Source organism: Cuculus canorus, chromosome 16 (assembly GCF_017976375.1).
Source record: "Cuculus canorus isolate bCucCan1 chromosome 16, bCucCan1.pri, whole genome shotgun sequence".
In the NCBI taxonomy this organism is placed as follows: domain Eukaryota; kingdom Metazoa; phylum Chordata; class Aves; order Cuculiformes; family Cuculidae; genus Cuculus; species Cuculus canorus.
In genome coordinates, this window is record NC_071416.1 from 2,555,697 (window position 1) to 2,578,730 (window position 23,034).

The following is a 23,034-nucleotide window of genomic DNA, read 5'->3' on the forward strand; positions in this document are numbered from 1 at the left end:
TCCTGGACCCTTTATACCCCAGCAATGAGTTTGTAACCCCATGTGGGGCTGGAGCCTCCCCAAGCTGAGAGACTGAGGGGCTTCCTGCTCCTCCCTGAGCCTGAACTGCCCTGGGAGCAGAAGAGAAGAGGGGCTGCTTCTCTTCCATGTTCTACACTGCTGGGGTAGGATCAGAGCTACAGGGATGCGCTCAATGGGTCCTTGGTGTGATGAGGTCCATCAAAGTTAGGACAAGGCAAAATGGCTTTCAGCTGGAGGGGAGAAGATTTAGACTAGATATTAGGAAGAAATTCTTCACAATAGTTTGGCCCAGGTTGCCCAGAGCAGTGGTGGCTGCCCCGTCCCTGGAGGTGTTCCAGGCCAGATTGGATGGGGTTTGGAGCAACCGAATCCAGTGGAAGGTGTCCCTGCCCATGGCAGGGGTTGAACTGGATGGGCTTTGAGATCCCTTCCAACCCAAACCATTCTAGAATTCTATGGTGCTTGGGTTTCCCCTGCCCTCACACTGAGCCTTGTCTCCCTGCCAAGGTGCGGAGATGGGTAGTGCTGAGCCTACTGGGACCAGGGGTGGACCACAGGATGTGCACCATGTGGAGTCTGTGCCACAAGCATGGCACAGTGGCCAGGATCCCAAAGCAGGGTGCCAGGAGGTGCCAGGCCATGATAGGAGCAGGGAGATGGTCCCTGAGGGCTTGCTGGACACCTTTGTCAGGGCTTTGCTGCCCTAATGCTCCTGACTCATGCTCTCACCTGCTTCCTTTGGAAGTTAGGATCCCTGGATCATTTATACCTATTGATGATTTGAACTGGAGCTTTGTATGCAAAAGCAGGGCTGGCTGAGAGTGATGGGATGGATTCCCAACCTGCCACCCTTGAACATCCCCCACCATTTCCTCAGGGATCAGAGTGCTAGTTGTCATTTGTAGAGATTTCAGTTGGATTAGAGAATTCACACGCTGAGGTCCAGGCAGAAGTGGTTGGGAATGATCCACGGAGGGACTGGAGCTGCAAGCGTGCAACTGCTTGAATCCGCAGTGGAAAATCAACAGCTCTGCTTCCTCTGCAGAAAAAATAAACCAGTGGTGACCTTTGAAATCTTCCCGTGCCCTCAGCCGAGCACTGGGGTCTGTTAGGAGAAGCTGAGCTGATGTTTCTCAGGGATTGTCCTGCCTGTTCTGACCAGGAGAGCATGGCCCTGGGGCAGTGGGATGAAATCCTGGCTCTTTTGGTGTGAACCAAGTCCCTTCCCTTGCCTCCTCTCTGTCCCCTGCTCCACCCTGGAACCAGTTTTAGCAGTTTTGCTGGCTAAGATTTCGTATCTCCCCATTATGCGGAGGGCACACGGAGGTGGGACATGAGCTCTGGTGGGAGTTGTGTTTTCTTTGTGAAAGAGAGAAAGTGAGCAAATCTGTGAAGGCCACCAGGCTGAGTGATGCAGCTGACGGACAGAGGGAAGGGACGCCATCCGGAGGGACCTGGGCAGGCTGGAGCGGTGGCCTTGTAGGAACCTCATGAGGTTCAGCCACGGCAAGTGCAAAGCCCTGCACCTGGGTTGAAGCAGCCTGCAGTACCAGCACAGGCTGGGGGATGGATGGGCTGGGAGCAGCCCTGTGGAGGACCCGAGAACACCAGTGGGCGGCAAATTGGATGTCAAACGGTGATGTTCACTTGCAGCCCAGAAAGCCAAGAGTAACCTGGGTGGCATCCAAAGCAGTGTGGTCAGCAGACTGAGGAAGGGGATTCTGTTCCTCTACTCTGTTCTGGTGAAACCTGAACAAGAGTCCTGCACACAGCTCTAAAGTCCTTAGTGTGGGAAGGACATGGACCTGTTGGAGCGAGGCCAGAGGAGGCTACGGAAATGGACAGAGGGCTGGAGCACCTCCTGTACGAGGAAAAGCTGAGAGAGTTGGGGTTGTTCAGCTTGAAGAAAAGATGGCTTCAGGGAGACCTTAGAGCAGCCTTCTAATACATAAAGGGGCCACAGGAAAGCTGGGAACGGGCTCTCAGGGAGTGCAGGGACAGGACAAGGCAGGGAATGATTTTCAGCGGCAAGACAGGAGATTCAGATGAGATCTTAGGAAGAAGTGCTTTCATGCAGGGGTGGCGAGGCCCTGGCCCAGGTGGCTGCCCCATCCCTGGAAGTGTTCCGGGCCAGGTTGGATGGGGCTTGGAGCAACCGGATCCAGTGGGAAGTGTCCCTGCCCATGGAAGGAGGTGGAACTGGATGGGCTTTAAGGTCCCTTCCTACCCAACCCATTCTAGGATCCTGTAAAGCCAGCAGGCTGGGAGCCACATGGGGAGCTGTGCCAGAGCCCAGCGGCATCATACATATGTGTGTGCACTCACGTACGTGAGAGAGATTCATGCACACATCACCATTCTGTGATCCTAAAAGTGGTCTTTCTCTGCCTGCCTTAGCTCGTGGTCCTGACCAAGCTCTTGCTCTCCCATACCTGCTAGAACAGCATTTAGGTAGATGGGAATTACAGGAGGTGGTGGTGGTGGGTGTCACGTCACCACGCAACTCCTCCAACCCCAGGGTGACTGCAGCTGTGACCTGGAGCTGCACTGAGACTTCACCCCTGCGTTAACGCTGCCCGCGCTGGGGCAGAGCCTGGGGTTTGGCAGCTCAGGAAGAAGGCAGCTCTCTGCCCATGTCATGTGGGCTGTCATTCCAGAAACAGGGATCAGGAATATCCCATATGGGCTTCCACACTCCGAAAAAAGTGTGGGTTTTCTGGTGTTGCGGGCATTGCTCAGGGCTGTTTGTGTGGCTGCTTTGTGGGCAAGAGCAGTGATGTGACCATGGGAGATGCTCCTGGCTGAACCAGCACATCCAGCTGTGGTCACAGCCACAGTCACAGGCTGGACACAGCCCAGGGAGCCCAGCAATACCGAGCTGGTGGGACCCAAGCAGCCCACTTGGTGGATGGGTGATGGTCACAAAGGATGGTCGGTATTGGGACCAGTGTGGTTTATTATTTTCATCAATGAAAAGCGAGATCAAGTGCAACCTCAGCAAGTTTGCAGATCGCATCAAGCTGAGTGGTGCAGTTGACACAGTAGAAGGATAGGACGTCATCCAGCGACCCCTGGACAAGCAACTCATGAAGTTTAACAAGGCCAAGTGCAAGGTCCTAGACCTTGATTGGAGCGTTCCGTGGTTCCACTACGGGCCGGGGGACAATGTGATTGAAAGCAGCCCTGAGGAGAAGGACTTGGGGTGTTAGTTGATGAGAAGCTCAACATGAGCCGGCAATGTGCACTCACAGCCTGGAAACCAACCGTGTCCTGGGCTGCATCCACGGCAGTGGGACCAGCAGGGTCAGGGAGGGGATTCTGCCCCTCTGCTCCGCAATGTGAGACCCCACCTGGAGCCCTGCGTCCAGTTCTGGAGGCCTGAGCATAGGAAGGATACAGAGCTGTTGGAATGGACCCAGAAGAGAGTACAAAGATGATCCAAGGGCTGAAGCACCTCTGCTGTGAGGACATGCTGAGAGAGTTGGGGTTGTTCAGCCTGGAGAAGGGAAGGCTCTGGGAAGACCTTAGAGCAGCTTCCAGTCCTGAAAGGGGCTCCAGGAAAGCTGAGGAAATTCTTTTTACAAGGACCTGGAGTGATAGGACAAGGGAGAATGGCTTTAAATTGGAAGGGGTAAGATTTATATTAGACATTAGGAAGAAATTCTTCATGATGAGGGTGGGAAGGCCCTGGCCCAGGTTGCCCAGAGCAGTGGTGGCTGCCCCATCCCTGGAGGTGTTCCAGGCCAGATTGGATGGGGCTTGGAGCAACTTGATCCAGTGCGAGGTGTCCCTGCCTATGGCAGGGGATTGGAATTGGATGGGCTTTTGAGGTCCCTTCCTACCCAAACCATTCTAGGATTCTACAATGCTTGGTGACCCATGTGTGCGTGCACTGTCCCAGGAACCCACCAGCCTTGTGCTGCATTTCCTTGAAGGTTTCAGATACATAAAGGTTTCAAATACATAAAGATTTCAAAAACGTAGTTTGCAAAAAACGTGTCGCTGAGCACCCCAGCATGTAAAGTGCCTCCCTCTCCCCTTTTTCTTGCCCCAGGTTTGTTTTGCCATCTTCACAGGCCAGGCAGCTGGAGCTGGAGGCAGGATTCTCCTGCTGCCACCCAGGGTCCCGCTGTGCCAGCCGTGGGAACCCAGCGCACTGCTGCTCTTGGGGAAGTCCAGAGGGGAAAAATCCAGCCACACCGGATGCAATATGTGGAGTTGTCCACGTCTGTAATTTCCTGTGTCAGTGCAGCCATTAACCTCACTCACAGCCTGTTTATTCCTCCCTGAATGAACCCTTCCACCCACAAAAAATAGTAGTGAAGGTACTGAAGGCCCTGGGATTGGGGAGGGCAGGGGGCTATGGTCAGCCCTGCTCCCTTCTGCGCGTGCGGGGATGGCGTGGGAGCCCTGCGCTCTGCCCACCGTGCGTCCCTGCTGCCCGTGTCCTTCCCATGCTGCTGGCTCTTCTCTGGCTCAATCCTGATGTCCTGTGCTGCTGCCAGTGGCCCTTTGCAAAGTCACCTCGTGGCACAGTCAGGGTGTCCGGCAGCGGATCTGTGTGTGTGGACAGCAGGGCAGAGATGGGCAGCTCCAAAGCATGCCCAGAGAAGTGGTGGCTGCCCCATCCCTGGAGGTGTTCCAGGCCAGGTTGGATAGGGTCTTGGATGGTCTTATCCAGTAAGAAGTGTCCCTGCCCATGGCAGGGGGGGTGGAATTAGGTGATCTTGAAGATCCCTTCCAACTCAAACCATTCTATGATTCTATGATCCCAAGCTGCTGGCTGCCCGGCCAGCATCCTCCATCCCTGGTGACACCTCCTGTCTCTCCTCGGGCAGTGGCGGCAGGGCAGGCTGACCAGCGGTCATGACGACAGAGACGGAGCCTGGTTCGGAGGTGAAGAACACGCAGGAGGAGGCTCCACAGCAGCAGCCAGAGGCAGCCGCACACGGCCCTACCGCCAGTGCCGCCAACCCCACTGGCCGGGACGCTGAGGCCAATGAGAAGCCTGGGGCCCAGTCTGACGCCCGAAATATGGACCCGGTGAGTGGGGGACAGCCAGCGGGGTGCCATGACATGCAGCAGAGAGGAGGGCACAGCGAAGGGAGGGGGTGTTGGCACCACGCTGCTGCCCATCGCCGTGTCCTTGCTGCTGGGAGCCTGGTGAGGTGGGCACCTCCGTGTGCTGTTGATCCCTTCCAGACAGGGCAGTGGAGGGGCTCTGCCGGCCGCCTGCATGGCTCCTTGCAGGCAGGATGGGCAGAAGGAACAGGTTGGCAATCCAAAGCATTGACTGTGCTGGAAGTGGCACTGCCACAGCTGCCGGACAGGGCCAGGGGACAAAGCAAGTGTCTCCATGTCCCAGGGATGGAAGCAGTGGCTGCACCCAAATGTCAGCCTCTGGGTGGCCGGGGAGCTGTGCCGCCAGCAGGCACGGTGCTGCCCCGGCCCTGCCTGCTGCCCTGGGCGGCTGCGGGCGAAGTTTTGGGGCCTGAACTAACTCTGGACTCATGGGTGGCCGTTTTCCAGGGACCCTGATTGTGCTGGTGGGGTGGAGGAACTGGGCTTGGCTGTGGACCTCCCAGAGGTCATCAGCCTCCTCACCATCAGCTGCCCTCTTCTGCCTGCTCTTGGAGGGCTTTCCCTGCCTGCCTGTCATCCTGGCAGTGGTGCTGGGTAACCCTGTGTGTCTCCCCGCTCCAGGGCACAGAGATGGAGGAGAAGGACTACAGCGAGACCGATGGCCTCTCGGACAAAACAACCCCCAGCAAGACCCAGAAGTCACCCCAGAAAACCACCAAGAAAGTGAAGAGTGCCCTCTGCAGAGTGACTCTGCTCGACGCCTCCGAGTATGAATGTGAGGTGGAGGTGAGTCCCAGCTTCAGGGGCCACGCTGGCACCAAGGAGGGGAGTCATCTCGGGCTGGGGACCTTGCCCAGCATGGCGAGTCCCCGATGTCAGGGCAGTTCCCATGTCAGGTTTGTAGTGCAAAGCTCCTAATGAAAATCATCCGCAGAAGCAGCCGTTTGAGTTAAAGTTTCAATATAGGGAAAAAATCTGGAAAGACAGAGCTTAGCATGGAATTTCAGCCCAGGGAATCCAAATTTGGCAGCTACTCATGGTAGAAAACAGTGCTGAAAAAGCAGAAGCTTCTTAGATGGGGAATCGATATTTGCTTGGCAATGTGTGCATGATGCATCTGTGTGCCAGCCTGTCTGCGGACACCTCAAGAGCACAGCGTGTTGGCCGTCCTGCGTGCTAAGGCAAAGGATGTGTGTGTGTGTGTGTGTGTGTGTGTGCAGATATTGGTGCGAAGAGGCTGACACCCATGAACCCTCATGGCTGCCTCAGACAGGTTTGCATCCATCCTTTCTGCGTTCATCTTCTCATCCCTTGCTGTCCCTCCCCATAAAGCTCCGTAAGGCCAAGGGCAAGGTCTTGCACCCGGGTTGGGGCAATCCCAGCATGAACACAGGCTAGGCTGAGAATGGATTTGGAGCCGCTCTGAGGAGAAGGGCTTGGGGTGCTGGGGGATGAGAAGCTCCACATTAGCCTGCAACGTGTGCTTCCAGCCCAGAAACCACCTGTGTCCCGGTCTGCATCAAAGTGGTGGGACCAGCAGGGCCAGGGAGGGGATTCTGCCATTTTGCTCCGCTCTGGTGCAGATGTAGCTCTGCATCCAGTTCTGAAGTCCTCAGCCCAGGAAGGACATGGATCTGTTGGATCAAGGAGGCCACCACTGCCACCTCTGCCACTGGGAAGGAGCTTGTCCCACAGGCAGCACCTGAGCTGAGTGACACATTTGTCCCAGCTTGCTGGTCTGGGGTGGAGGTGCCTGGGCTGGCTGGAGCCCACTCTGTTTGGCATCACTGTCTCCTGGTGGGATGAACTGGTGGGCATCGTTTTCCCCTGGCCCATGAGACCTGCTGCCTGCACTGTGCGGGCTGGGCTCAACCATGCCCTGTCCCCGCGGCCCCAGGACCTCCTGGGTGTCCCCAGAACAGGGCTGCTGGGTGAGAGGGCTGCTCTCAAAGGCAGTCCAGCACCTTTTTCTGGTCACCTTCAGGGCCGAGCTACCCTGACCCTCCCCAGTGCTCCCTGCCTGCATCTGCTGACTCTCCAGGAGCACAGGGGAGCTGATTCACCATCGGTGTTTCCTTGTCTCCAACAGAAGCATGCCCGAGGCCAAGTCCTCTTTGACATGGTGTGTGAGCACCTCAACCTCTTGGAGAAGGACTACTTTGGCCTCACCTTCTGCGACTCAGACAGCCAAAAGGTGAGCACAGGGGGTCTCTCTGCGGCCGTCCCCTCCACGATGCAGGGCCCCCCTGACCTGCTGTCTCCTTGTTGCAGAACTGGCTGGACCCCTCCAAGGAGATCAAGAAGCAGATCCGCAGTAAGTGCCCTGGGAGGGTCCACCCTCACCAGCTCTGGGGTGTTCTGTAAGGCTTTCAAATGGGTTGGCTTTGGCTGACCTCCAGTGGGTCTCCTCAGATGGCTTGGCCATGGCTGTCCTCCAGTGGGTCCCCTTGGATGGCTGAACTGTGGCTGTCCTTCAATGAGTCCCCTCAGATGGCTCGGCCATGGCTGTCCTCCAGCAGGTTCCCTCCCCACCCACCCTGGAGAGGACCTTTGGCAGGGATGCTGTTGCTCGTTGTGCTGCCGCTTACCCATCTCTCCTCTTACTCATGACAGCATGGGGGGAGTGGAAGACCCCATCAGTGTCACTGGAGAGCTGGCTGGGACCTGGTCCCTCTCTGCACGCCATCCCTGCCTGCCCCAAGCAGGGAGGACAGGGATGAGCAGAAGAGTGGGGGTCTTGTTGGGACAAGTCCTGGGGTGCCTTTGCCCTTTATGTTGCCTTGCTGGGGCAGCAGGAAAGCTGTTGCTGAAGGTGTCACCTTCTGGGCCACATGAGGCTTTAGCTCTGATGTTGGTAGTCATGCTGACCTGCTGGCTCCTGAAGCTGTAATGCTTTTCTCTCCCCAGCTGTTTGGGGAGGATGAACCAAATTGTGCTGGTGTCCTGATGGCCACTTTCCTGACAGCTTCTCGGGCTCCCTTAGCCCTGCCTGTGCTGGGCTTGGGGGGAGTGATGGGACCCTTGATGGGTGGGTGTTCGGATGCTCCTGCACACAGCCAGCGTGCGTGCTGCCCTTACTGCTCTCTCCCCTCCCTAGACGGGCCCTGGAACTTTGCCTTCACTGTGAAGTTTTACCCTCCAGACCCTGCCCAGCTCACGGAGGACATCACAAGGTGAGGAGCACCCCTCCATGGGCACAGGTGCTGGGGCGGCTCCCATGGGACCCGCTGGGAGTGTGTGGAAGGGCTCAGCCAGGATGTGGGCAGCTGAGGGGTGTCTTAGGGCTTGCAGCCTTCCGCTGCATGTGGTGTGTCTGAAGGACACCTTCGAGGGCTGGGAAGGTGGCCATGGGAGGTGGCAGTCCCCATGGGGAGCAGTGCAAGGTGGGGTGCCCAAGAAGCCCCAACCTGCTCTCACCCTCCGTCCCATCCTGCAGATACTACCTGTGCCTGCAGCTCCGGGCAGACATCATCACGGGGCGCCTGCCCTGCTCCTTCGTCACCCACGCCCTGCTGGGCTCCTACGCCGTGCAGGCTGAGCTGGGTGACTACGATGCCGAGGAGCACGTGGGCAACTACGTCAGCGAGCTGCGCTTCGCCCCCAACCAGACACGGGAGCTGGAGGAGCGCATCATGGAGCTGCACAAGACCTACCGGTGAGCCTCAGGAGAGGATGGGCTGGTGGTGAGGAAAGCACCAGGCAGCTGGCCCCCAGCTGGTGGGGCACCGGGCCACGTGTACCCTTCTCTGTCTCCCTGCAGGGGAATGACTCCCGGGGAAGCAGAGATCCACTTCCTGGAGAATGCCAAGAAGCTCTCCATGTATGGGGTGGACCTGCACCACGCCAAGGTACGGGGCCCTGGGGCTGCCAGAGCAATGGCCACTGCCACCCTATCCTGTCCTCCTGCCTGCCCAGGCACTATGTCCCACAGCAAAGGTTCAACAAGGTCCTGGGCAGCCAGCTCTGCGTGGCCCTGCAGTGGACTAGAAAACCTCCAGAGATCCAACCTCAACCAGTCTGTGATGCAGTGAACCACTCTGTCAGCTGGTCCCCCGTGGCAGGAGGGAGCATGGCACTGCTGGCTGGACTGGTTCTTACTGGGCAGCTGAGCAATTCCCTCCTGTCCCTGTTGCCTCCTCCAGGACTCAGAGGGCATCGACATCATGCTGGGTGTCTGCGCCAATGGCCTCCTCATCTACAGGGACCGCTTGAGGATCAACCGCTTTGCTTGGCCCAAGATCCTCAAGATTTCCTACAAGAGAAGCAACTTCTACATAAAGATCCGCCCGGGTGAGGTGGGTGCCATGTGCCAGTGTGGCCCCGGAGCACGGTAGGGTGCCTGCTGGGCTGGACTGGGGCTGCGGAGCGGGGAGGTCCATGCCTGGCTGCAGCTAATGCCCCGAGGATCCCGGGTTACTGACCACGCTGGCCAAGGTGGCACACGATCTGTGGCCTAGGGAGACTTTCAGCAAATGCTTTCTTGTCCATGCTCTCATTTCTTCACTGGCAAAGTGTCAGCAGGGTCGGGGCACCCCAAGCTCCCTTCCACACCCTGCAGACACCATAACCTCTCTGGCATAGGGAGGTCACCCAAGAAGAGGAGTTGAGGTGTCTTCCATGCTTCACAAAAAACATTGGGAGGTCTTTTTTTGTTCCCTTTCCAACTCTATTTTCACTCTTTTCACTTCTCCGTGCACTGGTTGGAGAATGCATTTCCTCACCTGTTTTCCAGCAGGCAGGAGGTCAGGGACAGTGCATCTAAAAAGGAGAGGGATGTCCTCTCACCAAAACAAGCTGTAAAAGGCTTTTGTTTCTTGAGGGAATTTATCTTGTGCTGAAAAGCCATTTGCAGTTGGGGAAAGTGTTTAAACCAAAAGAGTGTGATCCCACTATCCCATGGGGCTGGGCACGGACCTTCCAGCACTCCTTTAGAGATTTCTTTTAGCATGGTCATGGCTCCTGTCAGGGGAACCTGAGGGCCTTGTCAAGGCAGGTCCTGGCCCACCGTGTCCTCTAGGGCAGGATCTGCCTGTAACGGCATGTCTCTGTCTCCCCCAAGTATGAGCAGTTTGAGAGCACCATTGGCTTCAAGCTGCCCAACCATCGCTCTGCCAAGCGCCTCTGGAAGGTCTGCATAGAGCATCACACCTTCTTCAGGTGAGGTGACCTTCTCCAGACCTTCTCCAGGCCCCCCTTCTTGGAGGCAGGCGTGCTCCTGCCTCTGCCGCAGTGGGTACACATTGGGGCAGCACAGCTGGGGCTCGCTGACGCCATTCCACCTCTGTCAACCCTAGGCTGGTGTCCCCAGAGCCACCCCCCAAGGGCTTCCTGGTGATGGGCTCCAAGTTTCGCTACAGTGGGCGGACGCAGGCGCAGACACGACAGGCCAGCGCCCTCATCGACCGCCCAGCTCCCTTTTTTGAGCGCTCCTCCAGCAAACGGTACACCATGTCTCGCAGCCTTGACGGAGGTATGCCCCAAATTGGGGAGGGGGAGGGAGATTTTTCGGCTGGCGGGAGAAAGGGGATGTTGTTTGGGTCATCTCTGCGAGCTGGTTGGCTCATTTGGCCATCAGGCGTCCTTCTGGAGGGCATCTCCCACCCTCATCCCCATGGCAGAGGGTCTGTCCCATCCTAAGCGACAGCCCCGGCTGTGAGCAGGGGGATGTGGCAGGGCTGGGGTTGGGCAGTTTGAGGTCCCGAGGGCTGAGCTGGCAGGGAGAAGGGCAGGAGCTAAGGGGACCAGGGGGGTACCAGGGCTGGCAGGGCGGGGGTGACCTGAGCTCTCCCTCACGGGCAGAGTTCTCGCGCCCAGCCTCTGTCAGCGAGAACCACGACGCCAGGATGGAGGGCGAGAAGCGGGATGAGGACGGTGAGTTTGGAAGCAGGAGACGATCTGAGACAGAGGATGAGGAGGTGACCACCCCAACGAAAATCAAGGAGCTGAAGGTACTGATGAGGCGGGCAGAGGAAGGTGGAAGTGGATGCTGGTTCACACTGGGAAGGGGCCCCAGGGCACAGGCAGCAGAGTCATCTTGGGGCACAGTCCCCTGCAGCCCTTTCTCTGCCAGCTCTGCCCCAGGCTGGTGGGACCCTTGGAACACGGCTCTTGGCCTCACTGGTGGAAATGAGGGGCTTGGCTCAACACCCCATTGCCCTCTGGGCGGTCTCAAGCCTCATCCCCAGGCAGGGCTGGACCAGGGAGCAGCCCAGCTCCAGGAAAGGGATGGGGACAGGCCAGGCACACTGGTGCCCACTTGTGCTGCTGCCCAGGCACAGCCCACCCGCTCCCTGCCCCAGCCCCTGGGCTGCCCCAGGGACACTCCAGCCCATTCCGGCCCCATGCTGCAAGGGGAGGGGGGTCCGGTCCTTCTGCACCAGGCCATCAACTTGACTATGATATTTGTGACAAATTCCCTCAACTTACCCTGCTGGTTACTTTTAACCCTCTCTTTGCTGCCAGCCGGAGCACGAAACAACCCCCAGGCACAAGCAGGAGGTATTCTCTCTCTGGAGTATCTTAGTCGTCATTGGTGCATCATATTGTCCATCCTTTCCAAAGCAACACTGTGTGTCACCCTATTTACTGGAATACAAGATGCACCGGGGCAGGGGGTTGGATGCTAGAGAATCCCGATGAGCAGAGGGCTGGGGATCTGCCCCAGCACACACACAGCATCTTCTATCCCACTAAGTAAGGTAGTCCTAATTGTACACATGAGCAAGAGCCCTCCCAAGGCACAACGGCCAGGCCCCTGCGCTGAGTCCTTGGCCCGTTGGGAAGACCTGGCTTCTGCTCGTGTTACTGACTCCTCCATGTCCACACCTCGTGTCTCCTCTCCGCACGGCGCCACGGCCCCTGCTCTCCCGTGGAGGCTGGTCCCATCGCTCCCACTGGCACCCTGACCCATGCTCCGCTTTTGCTTGACCTGAACTGCCTGTGTCGTCTTGCCCTGCGTGGTGGCTCCACTCTCCCGCAGCCCCCGAACTACCACTGCGTGCCTCCCCTCCATGGAGAGCTGGGCTGGAGCTCCTTGCGGCGCTGTGGCTGCCATCCCACCCTGCTGGGGAGCAAATGGGTCTCTGAGCTGTGTTCAGTGCCCGTCAGGCGCTGGCACTCACCCCTGTGCCCAGCCTGAGGATGGGCTGTCATGGAATCATAGAATCATGGAACCATTAAAGTTGGAAAAGACCCCAAACATCATCCAGCCCAACTATCAGCGCAACAACTCTGTGGCAGAGAAGATGGAGGCTCTGCCCTCCCCTGCAATGACTCCTGTGTCCGTGGTGGCCCCCTAGCAGGAATGATTCATCCCAGCCTAAAATCCATGGCTGCTCCTTGGAGTTCTCGCCTTCGCTTATGGTGGGACGTAGATCCTCGCTGGAACTGTTGATGAGGGCAGACGCAGCCAGGCGATGGGGTTTGCCGTGCTGGCACCACCCAGCCCATGCCGTCCTGCTCAGCACTGCAGGGCAGACACTGCCAGGGTGGTGGGCACCGGTCCCAGTCCCTCCCCTGCCCAGCTCATTGCTTCCTCCGCTGCATGTGCATGTGCTGCTCCCTGGCGCACCCCGAGCCCAGAGGTGGGCAAACTGTGAAGCGCTTCTCCACGGCTCAGACACGCAGGTCCACAGGGGAGTTTCTTCACGCTGAGCCTTCAGGATCTAGAAAGTTTGGTAGGGTTTTTTATGGGACTTTTTGGTCTCTGGGCCAAGGAGAAATGCCAGGGAGGTATTTTAGGTGACTCCTTTCGAACCTCAGAAGAGGTTTGATTTTGAAGCAGAAGCCAGGGCTCTTGCTCTTGCTGGTCCTTGCTCTGAGCCAGTTTGCCCACCTCTGCGGCAGCACAAGGGGAGCCACCTTGGTGCCTGTACCGTCACAGAATGATGCTCTAACACCTAAACCCTACTTTGCACTTGAGCGCTCTGAGCTGTCCTCTCTCCACAGCAGGCCAGTTTCCACCCCAGGCTACCGTTGGGGCTGGGCTGGTCCATGGTGATCCAGACTTGGATCCACACTGGACATCTCTGACCAGCCCTTGACCTCCTGCCCTTTGGCAGAAGCCTACATTCAAGGCGCTCAGTTGGAAATGCCAGCGCCATGACCTGCTAGGACAGAGGCTCGGGTTCCTGCTGTGCCTGGCACGAGAGAGCAGCACAGGTGTCTGGTATATCCAGTAGCACCCCATCCATTGCTGATTCCAAGGGAGAGCCACTCTTCCTCCAGGTGGCTTAACTTGTCCTTGCCAGCCATGCTGGAGATGCCGAAGGGGCATGCTGCACCCTTCATGGAGGGCAGCCCACCACGCACGTTCAGCCTCCTGCTGCCTTTTGCTGCTCCCTGCGATGGTGTCAGTGAGAACTGCAGACCAGGGTGCTCTGACGCGCTCTTCATTTGGCTCTCGAGACCCTAAATTCAAGCCCAGGGTGAAGCAAACCTTCACAATGCCCCTGCTCATCTCTTTTGGCTTGGATGGTGCCTTAATCATAGTTATCTTCCTCTCTCCTTCCCCAAGTTTTTAGACAAGCCAGAAGATGTTTTGCTGAAGCATCAGGCCAGCATCAATGAGCTGAAACGAACCCTGAAGGAGCCCAACAGCAAGCTGGTTCACAGGGACCGGGACAGGAGGCTGCCTTCCTCACCAGCCTCTTCCTCACCCAAACATGAGGATGAAACACCAAAGGGAACCCCAGAAAAGGCCACTGAGGTTTGTTCTGCTGCTTCTTTTATGAGGGGATCAGGTTGTTTGTGAGGAGGTGTTCCTCAGCTGTTGGGCTCTGATTTTCTGCCTCCTGTGCTGCCCCGGGGAGCGTGGTGGAAGTTACGTGGTGGGGACATAGGGTGGAGGGAGGGGGCCGTTTGTCTCTAAGTTTTGTAACCATTTCACACTGCTGACAGAGATCTCCCCTTGAGTCCATGCACTGCGTGAGGTGGAACTTCTTACCATTCTCTGGAGGGCTGTGTTTTGGGGGTACCTGAGAGTTGGGCTATGGCTTTGTTGGCCCATGAGATGGGGCTTTCCTCAGCCCTCGTATCAGCAGTGCTGCTGCACTGTGGTGCCCGGTGCAGCTCACGCCCAAGGGGTGTCCTCTGCAGAGCAGCACCAGGCGCCTGCGCAGAGGTGCCCTGTGGTGCTCCCACCAGCCGGGACCTGTCCTCCCCTCCTGGTGTTTTGCCTACTGGCTTTGTAGCGGGACCGCTAGTGTGAACGAAAGGCACCCAGGGAGCTGGAACTGGTGGTGCCTGGACAGGCAGAGCCCCCGGTGGAGCGGGAGGGGCATGGATGTGGCGCAGCCGGGTGCTCTGTGGCGCTGGGTCCCTGCTTGGCTCAGTACAGGCATTGTGTGGCAAGGGCATCCCCGCTGCCAGCCTGGATGCCCTCCCCCTGCCAGGGACCTCCCCTGCTTGCACCCCCTGACGGTGGCTCTGGAACCGGTCTTGCACCCGCCATGGTGGGCATGGGCCGGGGCAAGGGCAATCCCAGCTGTGGGACCCACTTTACCCTCGCTCTCTGCCAGGACAGTCTTGCAAAGCAATGAGGACGGGGGGCTGTGCTGTGGGGTGGCTGGGCCAGGGCATTCGTGATGTGCACATGTGCCTGCTGGTCCCTAGCACCGAGCGGAGAGCCGGGGCTCCAGGGTGACCCAGGCAGATGTGAGCTCACAGCCCCTCATCAAACTGGGGAGAGGAAGAGGGGCTTCACCCCACACCTTTTTTACAAGTGAATATGTTGTGCTGAGGTGGAGCATCTAGAGCTGGCACAGCTGTGACCTCTGTTCATCCATCTATTCATCCATTCATCCCTCCACCCTCCCACCCACCATTTGTTCCTTCATTCCTGCTCATGTGCGCTCTTCTCTCTCTCTCTCTCTCTCTCTCTCTCTCTCTCTCTCTGTCTCTCTGTCTGTCTGTCTCTCTCTCTCTTTCCCCGTGGGTGCTGGGGTTTCCGTGCTGGCACAGACGATGGAAGAGGACACCCTAGATGATTTTGCATCTGAGCACGGAGCTTCTCTAAGCATGGAGTCTTTCACGCAGAAAAGCCTTGTCTCCTCTCCTGAGGTTGTCACCATCCTCCTTCTCTCCCTGCCCCTTGCTATCACGGTTTGCCCACCCTGGGGCCCTGCCAAGGTGGCTCCTGCCCTCTGAGTAGAGCTTGAGCCATTTGCTGGCCCCTCTGGGTGGGTCCCCTCTCCAGCGATGGGCAGGATCCCTCGCCTGGTGGTGAAATCTGCTCCCCTGACTGTTTCTTATCTGAGCTGTGAGACAGGGTTTGGGGAGAGACCTTCCAGTGGAGCCGTGTGGTGCGTGCCGCGGGCTGGCCATGCTCTGGGTGCTGGTGGCCAGTGTTGGGGTTCCGAGACAGCACTGGCCCTTTGGCACTGGCAGAGTATGGGTGTCTGCACCAGGTCTTCAGCAATCCCTTGTGCCTCTCTTTCGCTTTGGCTACAGTTACAGCTTCCCAGGCGCGCCAGAACAGGGCATTTCTGGAGGCACCAGGAGTGTTGGAAGCTTGTGCAAAGCAGGGTCACGCTGCCTTTGATGCCCTCACACGGTGCCTGTGGGTAAGGAGTGTGGGCTCAGCACTGCTTGCCTGCAGGGTTTATCTCACATGATGGTGGTTGGTGCCCAGGACGGCCAAGAAAGCTCTCCCAGAGCAGAGGAAAACTGCTCTTCGTGACTTGATTCTGGCGTGACCGGACCGCAGCAGTGCTGGGGTGCACATCCTGCCTGAGTGCTCCCAGGGAAGACAGCGGAGCAAGAGCAGCATCAGGCAAGGGTGCAGACAAGGCAGGGGCGAGGCTGGTCCCACACTCACTCCTTGTCACCTCCCTTAGTCCATGCAGAAGTTGGCAGTGTTGGCAGGCTGTGCCCTACCAGCAGAGCTGGAACCTAAGCTGGCTGGAGGAGGTGAGGCTGTATGGGTGGAAGCAAGGGCTTGGGCACAGTGTTGGGCTTCAATAAGGATACAGGCACTTTCAGGGAAGCTTGGGCTCACAACAGCATCCCCTAGTCCATGGTGAGAACCCCTACGTGCCAATATTCAGGAGCTGGTGGACAGAAAGAGCAGAAATGAGATGTGCACAAATCTCTTGATTTAGTGAGTCTACCCCTCTGGAGGCCCTCGGGGTGCCAGGGCTGTACTGGGGTGCAGATGCCAAGGTGGTCTCACCAGTGGTTTCTCTTCAGGCGTTAGTGGCTGAGACTCAGCAGTTCATGTGTGAGAACTTGTCTTCTCCTAGCCTGTGGTCACCATGAGGAATTTGTGGCACTGAGGGGGTGATGACATGAGGAGAGCTTGGAGCTCTCATCATGCTCAAACAGAAAGTCCCTCAGTAACTGTGGGCTTCAGACCTGCTGAGGTTGGGTTATCGGTCATCTCCACCCTCCCCTCCTTCCCTCAGTCCTCACTGCTGCTGGAGGACCATACTGCTTAGCCAGGAGGTGCCAGGAGTCTCCTCATCCTTAGCTGACAAAGTAGCCCGATGTATTGTCTCAATGTCTCAGTTTCCTTCCTCCTCCCCTCCTTGTCGTGAGGTTCGTGTGGTCCACTCAGGTGAACGGGGTCTCACTGAGGAGCAAAGACAGGTGGCAGGGATGTTGAAGGATGTCAAAGAGAGAAGCTTCCTGCCTGACCTGAAGGATGTCAAAGAGAGGAGTCTCCTGCCTGACCTGGGCTCTGCCGAGGTTATGGACCTTGTTGACATAGGCAGGGGGCTCTCTCTGCTCCAAGCTGCTATTGTTTTCCTTTCTACCAACTTGCTCTCTCTTGTGATGTGTAGACCACAGTGAGAATGGTCTTCCCAAATGCTCCTGTTCCCAGAGCAGACGTGCTGGGGGGAGAAGGGGCAAGTGTGAAAGTGAATTATCGCTTGGGAAGTCAAGGTTGCTCTAGGGACAGACGCTTCCCAGCATCATAGCTTCGTAGACTAGCTCCTGCCTTGGCTCATGCTCTGTCCTGCCAGTCTACTGATCTCCAAAGCTCCAGAAGTTCTCTTCTTTCCTGGAGGATGTACCTAAGTATCCAGATATTTGTTCCAAACATCCCCAAGAGTCCTCAAGCTCTGGAGACACAAAGGCTGCCCTGAGCTGTGGAACCAGGGCTGTGGAACCAGAGCTGGCATTGTGCCTTCCAGAGCAAAGTTCATATCACACCACAGAGGAGTCAGCTGTTCCCTTGGAGAGGGCTCATCCCAACAAAGTTTAAGGAGAAGGAAGCTAGTTTGGAGCTTTTGAGTTTTCCTTACTGCTTAAGAGGTCCTGCCATGGATGAACACGTTTCAGGCTTCAGAAGAGTTGTCTTGAGGCTTTTTGTATCTTAAGCCTTAACTCAGAGAAGAAGCTTGAAGAAACTCATCATCTTTGTCCAAGAAAGGTCTCTTCCAAAGGACTGTGGTTTGCAGCCAGAGAAGAGCAGCAAGAGGTCTTCACTGAAGAGATTTGTACATGTGGTCACAACCTGTCCATCCTCACCTTGGCTGCAGAAAGGGTTCAGCAATGAGACCATGGTGCTGGAGCACAGAGAAGCTGCTGTACCCTCAGGAAAGTAAGCAGTCTTCTAGTTACATCACCCATGAACATCGCTACTGAACGGGGACACTGGTGTTGAGGGAATGCTGGAGACCAGCAGGGGCTTTTCTCAGCACAGCTGCGGAGTTAGTGATAATGATGCTTGGATGTGTCAAACCCAGCTGTGAAAGACCTGGATGCTACCTAATGCTCCTGGCAGTCACCGACTGCCTCTGTTGCGATATCCGTGGACTAGGGAAGAATAAAACCTGCACTGGAGAAAGGGGCTTGGAGAGCAGATGGTGCTTGAGAATGCAGGGTAAAGAGATATTGGAAGGGCTTGTGCAAGCGATGCTGTAGGGAGCTGGTGTGGGACAGGTCTCCTGAAGACCTTGCTCCTCCAGCACGGGGGTGCAGGGCTGTGGCAGGGTGCAAATGTTCCTGGCAAGAATCCATCTTCCATCCATGGAGGAGAAGTGCCCTTACTGCCACGTGTGTGGCATGGATTGCGATGCACATGTGCCACCGCGGTGACTGTCCCAGCAGTGGGAAGAGCCTGCACCCACCTCTGCCCTCGGGAGGCTCAAAGTCCTCGCAGGGGTCCAGTGGCCGTCTGTGCCCACGCTCAGACCCATGGTGCCTCCCACCCAGGGACAGCCCTGGCACTCGTGAGGGTTGCTGGGAGGCAGGCAGGAGGGCTGCTGCTGGCCCGGCTGCTGCCGGAGCTTTGCTCACCTGGTAAAGAAGGCAGGAGGTGGCATTTTTCTGCCTGGGGCTTTCACCAGTTTCTGATTCCCCTCCTTGTGGAAGCCCTTCTGCTGTAATTGTTTTTCCTCCTTTCTCTCTCTGATTTCGTCTTCTTTTCCCTTCCCTTTCACTTTGCTTCCTCCCTGCCCCCCTGTTTCCCCTTATTCAATACCAGTTGTTAGGTTCCCAGTTAGGGGGCAACTGCTCCAAACATTCACCCTGACCCCCCTTGCGTGGGGCATGGCTCGCGGCTGTATGGATTATTTTTCCTACTTTGAGTGGGGAGTGGGCATCAACCCCCCTTCTCACTGGGGCCAGAGAGTGTCCTGGTGCTGCAACGGGTCAGCTGGTCCCAGCCTGCAGAAGTGCCGCTGGCTGGTGCCCAGGCAGTCTGTGTCGTGGGCAGATTCAGCCCCGTGGGAGATGTTGCAGGATCATGTCCACAGCGTCACCTTTTGCACACGTGCTGCGCAGTAGGATGGCTGGGGAGGCTGCTGGGCTTCCTGGTCCATGCAAACGTTCTCCTGCTGCTGTCTTCTCATGGGTTATTTTCTACCTTCTGTTCCAGAAGAGGTTGGATTTTAGCAGTGCTTTGTTCTTGGCACCTGTAAAGGCTTCAGCTGTCTTGTATGACACACATGTGAGTGTACGAAGCGTAGGTAGTGACAGTGACCCAGTCTTCCCCCAGGTGCACTGGGTGGTGGATCAACTGTTTGGTTGCTCCACAACCTTTCCTTGGTCTTTGCTGCAGTACCCATAGGTGTTTCAGGTGCCAAGCATGAGGTCTTCTGTTATGTGTCATAGGTAACCTGTTACAGGTTACATTTTCTGAACCACTTTTTGCTAGAAACCTCTGCTAAGTAATTGCTTCTGATGAGATTTCCCTGGAGAGCTTGAAAGGAAGGATGGATTTCAGAGTGAACCTGAGCTGCAGCATCTGGTAGGAAGGAGAAGGGCTTTTGTGGTGCCTAAAGGTGGTGTCTTTTCTTGCTCATGCTCCTGGCAATCTGATGTAGTCTTAAGGCACATGGATGAAGCTGAGAGTAAAGCTACTCAAAACGCAGACCATTGCCTACAATGAAGTCCCACCTTTTGCTCATGGAGATTGCTTGAGCTGGAAATGGGAGTCAGATGGGGAGTCCCAGTTGGGTTTAACCAGCTGGATTCCCCTGCCCCACGAGAAATGCCCTGATGGCTGTTCATGCGTTTGCTGGGAGCATTGCTCCCACTTCTGTACTTCCAGGAAAGCTGCTGATATTATAGGTATGTCAGTGAGCCACCGCTCAGAGCCAAACACAGTCCTTGGAGAGGACAGAGGGGCTCAGGCCTCGTCACAGCATCAGTCCCCTTATTTTCAGTCCCTCTTCTCCACCAGCGAGTTGCCAGGCTCTTTGTAGAGACCCTGCCTCCACTCTTGCATGAATGACGATAGTGATGTAGGCAGCGCTGTTGGAGGCAGGTCCACTCTCCGTTCCTCGGGACAGTTGGGTAAAGTATGTTTGATGCTAACTCTTCTTGCTCCAATTGCAATGCAGGGCTCGGAGCACTGGGTATTTATAGAGAGAGAAACTCCTAGGCTGGAAACAGTAGCTGTAAAGAAAACTCTGTCAGTCAAGAAGGAAGATGCAGGGACCTCAGAGGTGAAAATGACTGCGAGTGTATCAAAAGTGGAGATGGCGATAGGGAAAGCCAAGGAAGTGGCAGGCCAGGAAGATCCCGCTGACGCAGTGCTGAATACCCGGAGGAGAGCAAAAATGATCGCTAGCCCAGAGGATTTTGAGTCTGTCTGGGAGGATGAGATCTATGAGAAGGAAACCAAAGGGGAGCCCAGCCAGGAGGCAAAGCGCCTGCCAGTGGAGAGCGCAGAAGAGGAGCCCCAGGAGCAGGGTGAGGAAGCAACCACCAGCCAACCAGGTCTGCCCAAGCCATGTCAGCAGTCTGAAGAGAGGCAAAGGGCCAAGATTTTGGTGGCAGAGTCTTCTGAGGGAGAGAATGAGGTGATCTCCAAGGAGCATGCTTCTGCAGCCTCCAGGAAGCAGGAGGCCAGAGTGCCAGTCACAACCACAGAACTCCTTAAAATTAAAGTAAAGACTGGTGATGACACCTCGGAGACTTCTGCAACACAGAGGATCATCTACTTAGGAGACCCAGAGGGAGAGGAGAAGGACAGTAAACCATACCTGCTCTTGGAGACTGGCAGACGGCTTGGCTTGGAGGAGAGACCAGAAGCCACTGTGAACACATCCGGGGAGGGATCTGAGCATGTGGCACCTGCAGCAGAAGGGTTTGAGCCACCTTCCTCAGCAAGTCAGCAACATACAGCAGTAACTGGGAAGCCTGATGAAGCATCAGAGGAGCCCAGGACAGGCTGTGATGGGACCACCTTGGGGCAGAAGGACAGGTTGCCCCTACTGCAAGAGAAAGCATCTGCTAGGCTGACAGGCTGTGAAGCACCCAAGAGAGGTGAAGCCCTACCACGTTCCCGAGAGGTAGGGCCAGAAGAGATGGATCTGGGAAGCTTGAAGCCATGTGGCCTGGCAGGGAATGGCACTGAGGAGCACACAGGGAGCCCAGGACAGAGCCCAGACACCTGCACAGCAACAGAGGAGTTCTCAGGAAGGATTGAAGCAGACGATGACAAGGAGGAAGGTGCCAGAGTAGTTCTTCAGATGGAAGAGATAGAGACCAAGTCACCTTTGTCAGCTGTGCCTCGGCAGGACCATTCTCACATCACCGCGGGGTTGGAGGGGGATAAACCCAGCACTCCTGCTCCTATCCCCTTTCCCCAGCAATCCAGCCCTTGCCCTGTGGAGCCAGCTCCAGGCGCTGAGCCTGAGGGCAGAGACCTGTCCCAGGCCACCAGCCCAGTAAGAGGTGTGGGCACCCCCAAGGGTGTGGACTCCTCACTAGAGGTGGCACACGAGGAGGTTAGCACTGCAGTAGGCAAAGGAGCACCCAAGAAAGAGAGCCCTGTAGCAGAGGTGGCCATTGCCAGAGGTGTCCATCCTGAATCTGAAGAACGACCCCAAGACATGGACAATGCTACGTGGAAACCACACCAAAGTGTGAGTCCTGTTGCAGAAGGATCACCCCAAAGCACAGATGCTGCAGCAGAGCCCATCCAGGTCAGAGACCCAGGCACAGGGGAGGTGGCCCGGGACGTGGACTCTGTCACAGTGAGGGCAACCCAAAGCAATGTCGACACCACAGAAGAACAACTGAAGGAGAAGCCCACGATAAAAGAGCTCTCCCAAGGCACAGGGCCCACATCAAGGAAGCCAGGCAGAGGTGAAGGCTGTGGAATGGAACAATTGCCCCATGACAAAAGCCCTTGTGTGGGAGAGCTGCCTCCCAAGGCAGAAGAACCGGACAGACAGACTGAGGCCATAGTAAGAGACTTGCCCCAAGAGGCTCCTGTGGATGGAGAACTGCTCCACACTGCAGAGCCCAAAGCACAAGAGCCACTCTGGGACTCGGAGTTTAATGTGAGAGAAGATCTACAGGGCAGAAGCCCTGCAGTAGGAGAAGCTGCTAGGGACAGTGACCTTACTCTGGAGCAGCCACCTCAGCATAAGTCTCCTCCCAAAGAAGCTATTGACGTTCCACACTCCCACTCCACTATAGCAGGATTGTGTCAAGGAAGCAAGGTGTACCGGCTCTCTACCTTGACTTATGAAGGTGAGAGAGAGCTTCAAGCGAGCAGTGGAACACATCAAATAGAGTCTGAGTCGGTGGTATATGTGGCTGGGAGGACAGGAGCTGTGTCCCAGGAGCATGGAGATTACACTATGGCCCCAGGCAGCTTGCAGGACAGTGATTGCTACAGGAAAACCTCAGTGGCCTCTAAGATAAAGATGTTTGAGCAAAGTGAAGCAGAGCGAACAGCAGCCCAGGAGGGACGGGAGCACGTGCCTGAAACTGAGACATCAACAAAACCCAAGGGGAAGACAGGCCTGGTGCAGGATGTGCTGTTGAACACGGGCCTCACTTCACCGCCGGCAGGGCCAGTCACTCCGGTGGGACCTCCGGTGGGCTCCTTGGCCCTTGGGGAAGGAGCTGGTTCAGGAGATGCCTCCCAGCCTCTCTCTCTGAAAGAAAATGTTTCTGTTGACCTGGAACATGAAGGAGAAGACAATGCTGAGCTGGCCTCCCCCGACTCTGGCTGCGAACTCACACTGGCAGAAGCCGCGGTAACTCTTCAATGAACTGTCCGGATGGAAAGTTCATGCGCATGTTGTGTGGCTCTTTATTATCATGTCCAGTGGCTCCTCACACATCCATTGACTGACGGCAGTCGCTTTGCATCCCCTGTCCTTTATGTATGTGTGTATGGTCAGGCTTATTTGCTGAATGCAGACCCGCTGGCCGGTCGGTTCATCAGCTTTTGTTTTGTGACCTCCCCCGACATTTTGGCTCCCTGGAGAATGCCGCTCGCTAAACCCGAGAGCGGGCACCCGAGCTTCATGTCAAGGAGCAAGAAAGGGAGACGGGGGGTGGCTGAAGGAGCTGCGACTGTCACAGACGCGCACACACACCTAGCAGCAGCGTGCCCACGCTTCCAGCTTCACCTTTGCATTTCTTACATTGGTTATCCCTTCTTGCTTAGCTCGCCGGCCTCACCCACCCTCCCCTGTCTTCGGCAAGCTGGTGGCTGGATGACGAAATAGCTTTCTTCGC

General features: G+C 56.6%; 1 protein-coding gene across 12 annotated transcripts in view; it reads left to right on the forward strand.

Annotated features, from left to right (window-relative positions):
• Window positions 1-23,034, forward strand: part of EPB41L1 (erythrocyte membrane protein band 4.1 like 1) — a 72,056-nt gene that overhangs the window by 37,475 nt on the left and 11,547 nt on the right. For 5 of the 12 annotated variants that reach the window (XM_054081292.1, XM_054081288.1, XM_054081296.1 and 2 more), the window contains 15 exons: window positions 4,860-5,064; window positions 5,725-5,889; window positions 7,193-7,297; window positions 7,375-7,417; window positions 8,201-8,276; window positions 8,540-8,758; window positions 8,864-8,951; window positions 9,246-9,398; window positions 10,163-10,260; window positions 10,398-10,573; window positions 10,903-11,051; window positions 11,566-11,601; window positions 13,619-13,810; window positions 15,064-15,162; window positions 19,893-22,547. In XM_054081292.1, coding sequence (XP_053937267.1) covers window positions 4,888-5,064; window positions 5,725-5,889; window positions 7,193-7,297; window positions 7,375-7,417; window positions 8,201-8,276; window positions 8,540-8,758; window positions 8,864-8,951; window positions 9,246-9,398; window positions 10,163-10,260; window positions 10,398-10,573; window positions 10,903-11,051; window positions 11,566-11,601; window positions 13,619-13,810; window positions 15,064-15,162; window positions 19,893-22,547 — 4,431 coding nt within the window. In that variant the 5' untranslated portion in view covers window positions 4,860-4,887. The remainder of the gene's footprint in view (window positions 1-4,859; window positions 5,065-5,724; window positions 5,890-7,192; window positions 7,298-7,374; window positions 7,418-8,200; window positions 8,277-8,539; window positions 8,759-8,863; window positions 8,952-9,245; window positions 9,399-10,162; window positions 10,261-10,397; window positions 10,574-10,902; window positions 11,052-11,565; window positions 11,602-13,618; window positions 13,811-15,063; window positions 15,163-19,892; window positions 22,548-23,034) is intronic. The other 7 variants (XM_054081298.1, XM_054081300.1, XM_054081293.1 and 4 more) reach the window with 6 other exon arrangements.